The following is a 12,280-nucleotide window of genomic DNA, read 5'->3' as shown; positions in this document are numbered from 1 at the left end:
TAGAAACCCACATGCGACCAGCCGCCGCCTATCGGAGAAAGAGAACCTTAACAGATGAAGAAAAAAAACGTACCTAAGGCTTCTACCGGTCCCCTGCAGACATCCTGTACCTGTTTCAGGACAAACTAATCCTCCGGTCTCCTGCAGCGAGCCAGTTTCACTTCTGACAACTGGCCAGTTGGTGATCATTGTGCTTACACGGCCCTGGCTGCGCACATCCTCGATCATGCTCCCGTCGCCGTCCTGCACATGGCGGAGTGCACCGAAAGGTTAATATGCTTAGCGCCGCTCCCCTGCACACCCCCTGCCCAGTGACGTACTCTTTGTTGGACAGGGAGTATGGTACTGGGATTCCCAGGTTTCCCCGTCATAATACTGTTACCACCGTGGCCAACATGCTTAAAATTCCCATTGACTTACATTACTTCCGCCGCCACTGGGTCGCCGTGTAAGTCCGCCAGTAACGCACTGTTTTGCGGCGGGTTGGGCACTTCCGGCACAACACTACGCTGTAAGTGTGCTAGGCCCCATTTACTTGCATTGCTGTTGTTTCACCCTGCGGTAAAACAGGGTAATACAATACATGTTTGCAAGGCAAGTAGAAACAGGGCCTTAAAAACATTTCAAACTCAGTTGTAGGATGTCTATAGGCCGCAATGAATGTTGCTCATTCATTATAAAAGTCTGTTTTACACCTGGCAGCTCAGTATAATCAAATACACTAAACAGCCCAAGACATGGTAGTAAATGCCAACATTTCCATATTCCTAGTGTGGACCTGATTTTACCTGAACACAGCTTCCACTTAACAGAAGCAATAGCTGTCACCAAATGTATTCAGCATGTAAAATGTCGGGAATAAATACATTGTCACAATTGGCTGCCAGCGCTTTCCTTCCCCTCTGTTGCCAAGTTGATTTTCATTGTAGTAAAGTGACAGTGAAATAATAATAGTCCGTACTCCCACTTCACACTGTAGCATTCCCTCTCTGAACTGTCTGCTCCGTGTACAAGACAGGAGAGCTGTGTGGTTTACTTTGCTTACCTAAAATAAATAGCATTTCCACGGCAATGTCACTGACAATGGTACTCCGCGCAGCAGACACGCTGTCATCGTGGCCTGTGAAGCAGACATTGTAAGGGACAGTGACAGCCACGTAAAAGGTGGCTAAGAGGATAAGCCAGTCCCACAGGGCTTTGAAGATGCTGTAATGAAGAAGGATGAAGCGAGGTTTCTGGACAGACGCTACCTTGTACTCTGGCAGGGAAGGCTTGTTATCCAACAGGTTCTGGAGAGAGAAGAAAACAGCATGGAGTAACACAAGCAGTGTCGTTAAAATTCAGGTTACAACTGTGGTCACAGCAATCCATGCATCCCGCTAAGGAAATACGTCCTCCGTGAGCAATACAATCAGCATAAGTGCAGAGAAAATGGCAACATTCTAATCAAAGCAATGCCTGGCTGGATTATGAGTACCATTTCCTGAACTATGACACAGAGGTAATCAAAATAAAATAAAATATGACACAGAGGTGCCTGGCTCTTCTACTGACCACATACGCTATTGCTCCGTTGTTATTGCCTGATGAAGCGGGATCAAACCTGCGAAACGCGTTGCATATTTGGAGTTCATAAATAAAATATATTGACTGTCTTTACTACAGTCTTTGTGTGTCTACTTGGAGGAGGTGAGTCCACCACTGCCTCCTCTATTTACCAAGAATTTGGTTTTTACGCTCATTTAGCTTCCTTTTATCCTTTTAGCGCCTCTGTTCTCCTGCATAATATTGAGTCCACCCTGGGTGGAGGGTTGAACCCCCTTTTTCTCATCTACAAAGAGCGACTTCTTATTCCTGAGTGGGGTCAGGAAAATCTCCCCACCTGCCTTTACAGTGATTGCATAATGGTAACCCTGGTTTGTGAGTATTAATATTTACTCTATCTAGTAACCATTTAGCAGTACATATTACACTATTGGGGCTCTTGGTGTTTCTTGTTTTTATCCTGAACTATGAAGTGCTAATGCAATCTACAGTTACCAATAAACATGAGTGTTCTGCAGCAACTGCTACCACAGAAGCCCATAAATCTTAGCCAAGACTCCCTAAAACTGCTACTGCCAATAGAGTCGTCCTAGTGGCTGCAGTTCTGGCACTTTGAGTTTACTAGGAGAAAAGCGCGATATAAATGTTTTGTGTCTGTCCTGTTACCAGGGCCATTTTTGGGCATGGGCAGACCCGGCAGATACTGAGGATGGTACCTGCAGGAAAGGAGGGGGTTGGCACAGAGTTAATGTTAGCTTGCTGTGCGTTATGGAATTCTTATGTCCAGCTGCTAATTCCATTAAGAAAGGGATGGATATTAATTTTAACACAAAAATGGCACTGCATAACAAAGGAGACCTGAATAGCATAACCGTGATATGGCAGATCCTGGTAATATGCTAATTAAGCTGTAATTATTTTGGATTTGGTCTGTATTGATTGTCGCTAGTCTTCTCAAGACTTGCAAGAATGACCAACACAAAAGGGAACCCCAAGAGCCAATATAGTGTTGAGATGTAAAAATTAGTTAAGAAAAAAGTTAAAAAGTAAACACAAATGAAATTTACTAATGTATTTAAAGTAGCTACACACCCCTCAGAAAAATTATAGGAAGGGCTTGTTATGTGGGCTCAGTGAGCCTGAGTCACTGAGGCTCACCTGGCCTTGTGAATTCTTTTTAGATTTTTTTGAGGCACAACATCATCTTTATAAACGATCATTTTTTTTACTGGTGCCTGCAAAACAAATTTGTGTAGGCTACAGTCTTCATATTCACATAATTGGGGAAGCAAAATGTTCCTTGGCCGGGGCAACAAAATGGCCAGAAATGCACCTGCCTATAACATAAACCTCGGAGCAACTCAATACACCCTCCACTCTACCGTCCTTCTTCTGCCACCAAACTTTAGTCATAAAAATTGAAGTTACATAAATACAGTAGATATGTATTGACTGTAATGATTCATGGATTGGGATTATTTCAAATGAAAGTCTATTGGCATCCCTGGTTTTCTTCCATTTCTATATGTGTCGAGTTGTATTTTTTGGGGGGGCTACTTGTTATTCTTTTTTTTCCCACCACATCTGCCTCATGTTCCCTCTTTAGTCTCCATAAAACAGGATATCCTGTTCAACAGACAAACATTTGGACCAGACAGATTTTTTCATGATTTGCCTACACACCACTAACTAGCTGCGCCCATTTGCCATTTCACGTTTTCATTCAATTTACGGTATTTTTTCTGAGTTTAGGGATTTTAGTGCATAGTTTAGCATCTGTTTTGAATACAAGGTATGTATTTGCCTCTAGGGGGCTCTGCACGCCTTTGTTGGTAGTCATGTGAGATACAGCTTGGTTTAGGAGTACTGCCAACTCTTCCCTGTTGTCTAAAAAAAAAAATGTGTAAACCATTTTATGGCCAGTTGCGCCCAGGTTCACACTATATTTAGCTCCAAAGGTTCACACGTCACCCACCTTCTGGGCCTAAGACAGACCCTCGTGCCGGTGCACTTCTCCTGCAGGTACACCACTCCTGCTACACTGAAGTACAATTTCAAAAAATGGAGACTGCACACAAAGGGCTTTAGCGACAAGCTGTATTAGTGAGCATGTAGCAGCACATACACAACATGTTTCGGGCGGAGCCCTTCCTCAGGTGAGGAAGGGCTCCGCCCGAAACATGTTGTGTATGTGCCGATACATGCTCACTAATGCAGCTTGTCGCTAAAGCCCTTTGTGTGAAATCACACTATATTTATTTGATAATTAGAGGTTAGAATTACTTCCATGAGGGATGACCTCCTCGTGGGTGAAGGGTCCAGTATGGGACAATCTGCGTTGGAAGCTAACATCCTCCATTATGTTAATTTTGGTGCATCTGTTTTGAATGCAAGTTGTGTACCCTGACTACAATTGGGCTCTGCACATCTGTGCTGCTAGTCATTCAGATGCAGCCTATCTAGGGAAGTGCTGCCACCTCTCCCTGCTACACACCACTCATAACAATTATAGGAAATACAGTATTTGTTTTGTGGGTTCCGTGAATCTGGGCCGATGAAGTGTGTCTGGCCTGAAAATAATTTGTGATTTATTTATAGACTTATTTTGAAAAACATAATATTTGTATATAATTTATCAAAAATGTATTAGTCACATGTAGTTAATAAGTTACTGCTTTTTAACTACATATGACCAGTACACTTTTGAAACTACAGTGGTGGTGCCTGATCTCGACTGGATTTCTGATATTACGGCTCCAGTGGCGTGGGAATGCTTAAATCATGGGCACACCTCTCCTTTGCATGTGTGCTGTCCCTCCCCCCACTTTTGGTTATATCATTTATCAATTAATTATTGGTGGCTGAAAAACGAATAAGGTTACGATCTACCTATTTACAAGATGGAGGGCAAGGCACAACAGGTGCCCCAAAATTACCAGAATACCCTGATACTTTACTGGACCTGAACTCAGAACTTCCTCTCTGCTCTAAAAGATAAGCAACAGCATAATAACCTGTAAAGAGAGCCCGAGGTGGGCTCAAAAAATGAAAAAAAAGTAGGCTACCTGATCCGCAGGGCTGAGCGGATCAGGTAGCTGCAAAAAACGCCTCTTCCCGCTGCTCCTATGGGCCGCAATGACCCACTTTCACTTTGGTGACCTCTGGTTCACGACGCTGCGCTGAGAGACTGTTGCAGGGAGGCGGGGGAACGGCAGGAGGCGCAGCCAGGGGGAGAGAGCTGCCCAATGGCAGCTCAGGAAACCCTGTAGGAATGCCCCTGGCGGGTGTTTTGAACAGGAAATTCATCTCCTCTATGTTTACCTCCGAGTTAGCGACAAATCTTGTCGCTAAACTCGGGGGCAATACCGTGGCAGTGGGGGGCAGAGAGCGGCGGTTGAGGGACACAAAGCCATGTCATTAGGCAGAGGACATGCCTCTGTGTCCCATCTGCCCCCGAAGATCCACCTCGGGTTCTCTTTAAAGAAAAAGCTTTTTTTTTTGTTACAGTGGATACAAATCCTGAAATAAATCTGCAGTATTTCTACTTCCTGCTTTCATGGAATCAGACATATTGTTAACATCCTGTGCTTTCAAATGAGCTTATCTGCCATGGCAGTCAACTGACACAGGGGAGAGATCAAATTACAACTTGTGATTAGACACAGATGAGGGGAATTAGACAGGCTAAACTATCTAAATACAGTACTGTACATACAGGGTGCATTTCTCTAAGTTTTCCTTCTGTCCTGTGCACGAACTTGTGGTAGGGGTGGTACAACACCCTGTAGAGAAAGGCACAGGAGACAAAAACAAGAGGCCAGTAGTGCAATACGTCAGTAGTCGCAATGGGAGTAAAATAATTAAAGGCACTACTCACAAAGGGAGGTTGCTGGGGGCAACCAACCACAGGAAGCAGGTGGAGACAACAAACCCGACTCCACTCAGAGTGGTCCTAGCTAGAACCAGAGGATGGTCGCTCTCTTAGTGGAAAAAAAGGGGACAGAATCCACTGTGGGAACTCCACTAGTGGTCTGTCACCACCCCTCGGACAGGATATGTTCGGGGGTATACTTAGCACAACGGAGGAAAGTGGCGCCCTGGTGTAATAAAAGCGTCTAAAAACAACTTAAAAACAATAGGTAATATGAGGTAGCTTACCTCAAAGACGAAATCTCTGCAATTTATACAAAAGATTTTTATTAGCAGAGGCAACGCGTTTCGCGGGTCTCAGCCCACTTCATCAGGCTCCCTATGCTAAATGATTTTCTTTATTTGGCACTGCTATTGGCCTGATGAAGCGGGCCGAGACCCGCAAAACGCGTTGCATGTGCTAATAAAAATCTTTTGTATAAATTACGAGATTTCGTCATTGAGGTAAGCTACCTCATATTACCTATTGTTTTTAAGCTGTTTTTAGAAGCTTTTATTACACCAGGGCGCCTCTTTCCTCCATTGTCCTGTGCACGAGTTCAGGTCCACTTTGAAAAATGAAGGTGCCCTCACATAGTTGTACCCGCGGTAATAAAAATGTTACAGAGGAGATTAGTGGAATCATTTATGATGCAAAAAGATGGCACACTATGAAACGAGAGCGGAGAAATTCACATGACACTCAGCTCAGTTTGCTAGATAATTGGTGTACCAGTTTCACGGTCCTCTGGGATAACACTGCTTAGCTGACAGGGGTCAGTGGCTGTTGGTTTCAAGCAATGACAATTACGCAGGACGGCCTTTACACGTTGCCATCTGCCTGTCACTTTGCAGTGGCTGCAGCATGATTTGAATTCCTCCAGTAACCAATCAGTTGCTTTTGTTTGATCTGGACAATTGAGGAACATAATCCTGTTTATTAGTTACACTTTTTTGCTCTAATCTGATTAGGCCAGGTCAGGCATTTTTTTTCCTGTGGGTAGATAGAGCTCACTGTTGCAAAGACACCAAATGTCTCTCTGCTGTACTCTGCTCTGAGCAGCCTTATCAAAGCAGACTGGCAGGAGCAGATTACAGCACAGAGGTTAATGGAGTGGCTGATAGGATCTACTCAGGGTCATTCTGCAAAGTGCCAGGAATACAACAGATGCAGCTGAAAATTGTTATCTCCTTGGCACAGCGTGCCAATTTCATTCTTGATACAGAAGGAATTCAGGGGACACGTAAGGATTAGCACATCTCAAATCATGCATTCTCTGGCTAAAAACAAATTAAAAGACTGAAATGTCACTTATCCATTGACAGGGCTGGATTTACTATTAGGCATTGTAGGCAGGTGCCTAGAACCATTTAGCGATGTGGTTGAAATATAGACAGCCCAGCCCCCCACCTCCCTGCACTGCCTGCTCCTGTCTTTTTTCTTTCTTGCCTCCTGAATTTTTACAAGAGAGAGAACTTAAAGCGGATCCCAGATGAAAAACTAACTATAATAAGTAACTTGTCTATATATCTTATCTAAAGTTTAGATAGTTTACACAGAAAATCTAGCTGCAAACAGCTTCAACAGTTTATGCTTATTTATTCCTGTGATACAGTGAGAACGGCCATGTTCTGTTTGTCACATTACACAGGCAAGCTGCTGTGCATCTCCAGCCCTCAGCTTGTGAAAACTTCACTCCCCTCTCATCCTCCCTCCTCCCCTCTGCCTCTGAAATCTCTGGCTAGTAACACCTCCTGCTGCCCAGACTGAGCTACCATAAGCCCTTGTTACTAAGGCTCAGAGTGCCAAGGCACTCTGGAGAAGCTGTGGGCAAGGCTTGTTTAGTTTATGGGGAGTTAAAGTTAGAGTATTAAAACAAAACAAAAAAAGTATTTGGCTTGAGGAATGCCCTATAAACTATATGAAAGGAACACAATTATGCAATGAGTAAAAGTTTATCTCGGATCCACTTTAATTTTGCACAATTAGCTCCTGTGGTTAAAAATGTGATTTGTAATGGCTTTTGTATGACACTATTATGCCCTTTTCTTTAAAGAGGAGCTGTCAGTCATACTATCTCAGAAAAAAACATATATATAAGTAGATAAGTACTTGCTCTACTTACATAACATATGTATTGCACTGTCCACGTTTTGATTTTAGAGAGTTTTCTACAGTAAACAAAAGAGAAAATCCTTCTTAGCATTTCCCATTTTAACTGTGGCTATTTTAAAGCCAATCCTGATTTAATTTCCTCTCTTCCTGATTGTGAATGCATTGCCCGTCCTCCACTGTAGAAAGTGCATTGTCTCAGCATGAGAAATATTGGCCAATCAGAGAGGAACAGAGGTGTGGGAGAGGAAAACAGGAGGGAAAGAGGCTTCAGCCAATCAGGTTGCATTAGTTAAAGTGACTCCGAGCTCAGACTAAAAATAAAATTTGAACTTACCCGGGGCTTTCTCCATCCCAGCCCTGGTCGGGACGTCCCACGCCGGCCTCCTGGCTCTTCTCCCGGCGGCTGTCCGCATAGCGCGTACAGGCCGGTCCCCCGGGCGACACTGGCGAGTGTCGGGCCTTCTCCTTCCTTATACGTCATGAATGACGTCACACGCCAGCCGCCGCGCGTCATGACGGCGGCCGGCTGACAGCACGGCGCATGTGCGATTAAACCGCGCATGCGCCGTGCTGTCACGCCGGCCGCCGTCATGATGCGCGGCGGCCGGCGTGTGACGTCATTCGTGACGTATAAGCAAGGAGAAGGCCCGACACTAGCCAGTGTCGCCCGGGGGACCGGCCTGTCCGCGCTATGCGGACAGCCGCCGGGAGAAGAGCCAGGAGGCCAGCGCGGGACGTCCCGACCAGGGCTGGGATGGAGAAAGCCCCGGGTAAGTTCAAATTTTATTTTTAGTCTGAGCTCGGAGTCCCTTTAAGTCTGAGGGCAAAGTAGAGAAGCAAAAAAGGACAACCCAGCATGCCCTGCAACTTTCTTTGTGCGGCAACGTACCAAATAAGAGCCACGTAAACTGTGGAACGATCTTTTATAAACAAGAAAAGTAATAGTGATTTTAACTTTTGAATTGCCTGGTTAGCATCCTTATCACTTGTTTACCAGATAAAAATAAAGAATTGATTTTTTTATTTTATGCCCGACAGTTACACTTTAACCACTTCAGTACCAGCAGTCTCTGGCCCCTTAAGGACTAGAGAGAGCTGTTACAAAAAAACGGAGCCTACCGATGACCTACCGCTGATTGCGCCGCTTTCCCGTCGCTAAAGCTCACTTGCTCTGCCATCACTCAGTGAGCTGGTCAGGGGCCGATTTCATTGGCTCCTGACCCTGTGATCAGTATGAACCAATGAGTACCGCTCGGCAATGCACTTCAGAGTCTGCGTTGGCACTGCATCACCGTGAACACTTCTGCCACATCATGTCACACCGTGGGTACATGGCGGGAAGCAACGCAGGTTGTTTGAAAGTAGGCTTAAAGATACAAAAGAGAACAGGTTTGCATTTAATGATGCCTAATAGCTGCATATGAACAAGTAGGGGATGATATTCATATCCTAATATTGGAGACACTTAACTATAAACACCATTGGAAATCCCTACCTATTTCACCTTACAAGGAGGCTTCAGCAATGGTGCTAGACACAAACAGTGTGCACTACAGTGCAAACGTGCTAGTGCATTAAATACAAATTGACATAATTAGATAGAGCAGCATAGTATTGTCATGCACGACCAGGAGCATCTAGCATGTTTGCACTGTACACTGTTTATGTCTAGCACCCCTGATGAAGCCACGTTGCAAGGTGAAACATGTAAGGTTTTCCAGTGGTGTTTATCGTTATGTGTTTATTACTGCAGTTAGTTCTTTGATCTGATTAAGCTAGGAGAGAGTACTGGCAGGGGTTTATACAGGCACAATCCTTTCTCCAATACCAGGGTGTGTATATCCTCCCCAGCTTGTTCATATGCAGCTCGTGCAAACCATTTATCTTATTATCTTTTAATTGAATTCAATAAAAGTGAAGTGTTTTATTTAACCTCTGCTCATTGCATATATTCTCAGATAGAGAAAATCCTTGCTGTAGTATTTGAATCAGATTTTGTTTTTGCTTAATCTCTATGACAAGCATGTATTGCTTTTCACATACAACTGTGTGGCTCCACAGCCATGCCAGGCATTTTACCTGTAATGTTCTTAATGTAGGTATACTACTAATGGAAGAAACAACTTGTTGGATTAATGTTATCACAAGCTAGCCAATCAAAGCAATGATGCTGCAAGCTCTCAGCTTTACACATATCAGAACTCACACTGTTGAGTTTAATGTCACTTTTGTTTCGTCCGGAGACTTGCCCAGTGAGGTGGCACAGCATGGTCCGACTTTGCCTTCTTGCCATACTGAAATGTGAGGCTCCAGGGCGACGGTTCTTTTGTTTTTCTAAACAGAGAAATTATATTAAAAAATAATTGCATAATGTATAGATGCTCAAATAGAGAGCACCCTCCCCACCCCACCTTAAAAACAAAACAAAAACAAAAAAACTGAGCAGGGCTAGTGCTATCAGCACTGCCCTGCCTGTTTTACCTGTCACATTATCCATAATGTATCACTGTGCTTGGGATTCAACCGGGAGCTAGGACAATGTTACTGCTGCCTAGACCCTGGGATCCTCTAGCTTCCATAGACTAACATTTGGTCAAGTGTGTAGATATGCAATCTAATGTTAGTCCATGAGAGCAGAGATGTCAAAAGCCTATTGATCTCTGTTATCTGTAGATCTGTCAGTGTACTTCACATGGCTCCCGATGGGTGTTAGCATCTGGCGTCATATGGAGGTTGAATCATCACAGCTGACTGATGTAATGAGAGGATGGTACCACCTAGTAATACTCTGCTGCACACTGCTCTGCATGACTGAAATCAGAGAGAGCCCAAGCCCAAGGACTGGCTAAAAATGGCCCATGGACTGGGGTTTGGGACCCTTGGTGTTTATCACCCATGTGGGTTCAATGTATCATCTGGATCTGTTTATGCAAATGTTGTATATAAAGATCTAAGTTCTCTTGTGGAAACTATATGATTGTTGCATAAAACCTGTCTCCTTCTAGAGATGTCCCGAATGGTTCGACTGCGAACTTATTCGCGCAAACTTCGGTTGTTCGCGTTCGCGGTGAACCGCAAATGGATTGACCCGCCCCCTATACTACATCATTAGGGTCAACTTTGACCCTTTACATCACAGTCAGCAGACACAGGGTAGCCAATCAGGCTACACTCCCTCCTGGAGGACTCCCCCCCCTTATAAAACGCAGGCAGCATCAGCCATTTCACTCACTCGTGTGGCTGCAGTAATTAGAGAAGGGAGAGAACCTGGCTGCTGACATAGGGAAAGCTTAGTTAGGCTCTTGTGTTAGGCTTGCTAGGTTGCTCTTTCTTGCTGATCTTATTGCTAAAAAGCACTCCTCATCCTCAACAGCTCTTTTGAGAGTTAATGTTGTTCTTGTGATCTATTTTTTTTGTGTGTGTGTGTGTCCCACAGACAATTGTGTTGCATATACAGCCCTGTCAGTCAGTCGCAGCTGCTGGTGGGACCTTGGCCCCTTGGTAATTCCTACTGTGCCACTGCCAGGCACAGCACATTCAGTGACTACCTGTGTGTGTTTCAATATGGTTGGGAATGAGTCCCAGGTAACAAAAAAGGAACTGTGTGCACACTGTGTTTGCAGCTGAGTTTCCCTATGTCAGCCATCAGTCAGGTGCCGGGTTGTGTCTGGTTGGAACAGATACCTCTTTACTAATCAAATTCATTTTTGGTCTTTTATGACTGTACATATTATCTGGTCAAGATAATTCTCTGTAGAGTTGACGAAGGGTCAATAACCCGAAACGGACTAGTGTCGTCGCCTGAACTAAAATTACCTTTTTTCATCAAACAAAGCACACAGTGTCTATGATCTGCTTTTTGTATTGCTTTTTATATGTCTGTACCACAAATTCTTCTGCTGCTTTACAAAGAATTTGTGAGGAAACGCGGAAAAGCCGCCGCCAGTACTCAAAGTAAGGTGGCTGATTCCGCGTTCAACATGGCAGCTAGCGCGCAGTCGAAGCGCGGAGAAACCGCCGCATGCCCAGACAACAGGGCGGCGGATTCCGCGTCCGATGCAGCAGGTAGCACGCATAGGCCTACTCTTGTCAGTGATGCTGTATGCGGAGAAAACGCTGCACGCACGGACAGCGGTGCGGCGGATTCCGCATTCAACACAGCAGGAACATTACAACACATGTCTGGTGTGGCTGGGACTGATGGTCCACACTGGTTCAGGAGGACGCGCGCGCAGAGAGGCAGGGCCTTTGTCAGAGGGGAGTCAGCTGACCATGCCGGTCAGCTGACAATTTCAGCAAATTCCATTGGTCCAGCGCTTGGGGGAGGCGCTAGAGAGCGCTGATGTATATATACTGGGTGCTGGTCATTTCTCCGGCGTCTGGCGTTGCGATCACTACGTGGTAGCACTCAGACCTTGTCAGTATCTGTGTTTATTAGTCAGTTTCGTAGGTGTTGATGACCGCGGAGCTCACACCTTAGCCTAGGAATAGTATTATTATCTGTGTTATTATCTAGACCAGTTTCCAAGGTGTGGATGACCACGGAACTCACACCTTAGTCTAGGAATTCTGTATCATCTGTATCATTATTATTATCTAGTCTAGTTCCAGGAGTGTTGAGAATCTAGGAGCTCACACTCAAGCCTAGGCATTGTTGATTATCTGTTATGACCTTCTGCTTTCCTGACCATTCTTCTGATCTCTGATTCT

General features: G+C 44.7%; 1 protein-coding gene and 1 long non-coding RNA gene across 9 annotated transcripts in view; one reads left to right on the top strand and one right to left on the bottom strand.

The window, feature by feature from the left end:
• Positions 1-12,280, top strand: part of LOC137541048 (uncharacterized) — a 617,426-nt gene that overhangs the window by 193,910 nt on the left and 411,236 nt on the right. The window lies entirely within an intron of this gene.
• The window catches only part of KCNH4 (potassium voltage-gated channel subfamily H member 4), a 323,258-nt gene that overhangs the window by 96,762 nt on the left and 214,216 nt on the right, over positions 1-12,280 (bottom strand). The window contains exons 4-5 of the mRNA XM_068262186.1: positions 9,777-9,904; positions 1,046-1,289 (exon numbers count right to left, since the gene is read on the bottom strand). Of these exons, the coding sequence (XP_068118287.1) occupies positions 1,046-1,289; positions 9,777-9,904 (372 nt within the window). The remainder of the gene's footprint in view (positions 1-1,045; positions 1,290-9,776; positions 9,905-12,280) is intronic.

Source organism: Hyperolius riggenbachi, chromosome 12 (assembly GCF_040937935.1).
Source record: "Hyperolius riggenbachi isolate aHypRig1 chromosome 12, aHypRig1.pri, whole genome shotgun sequence".
In the NCBI taxonomy this organism is placed as follows: Eukaryota; Metazoa; Chordata; class Amphibia; order Anura; family Hyperoliidae; genus Hyperolius; species Hyperolius riggenbachi.
This window is presented reverse-complemented; position numbering and strand designations above follow the sequence as displayed.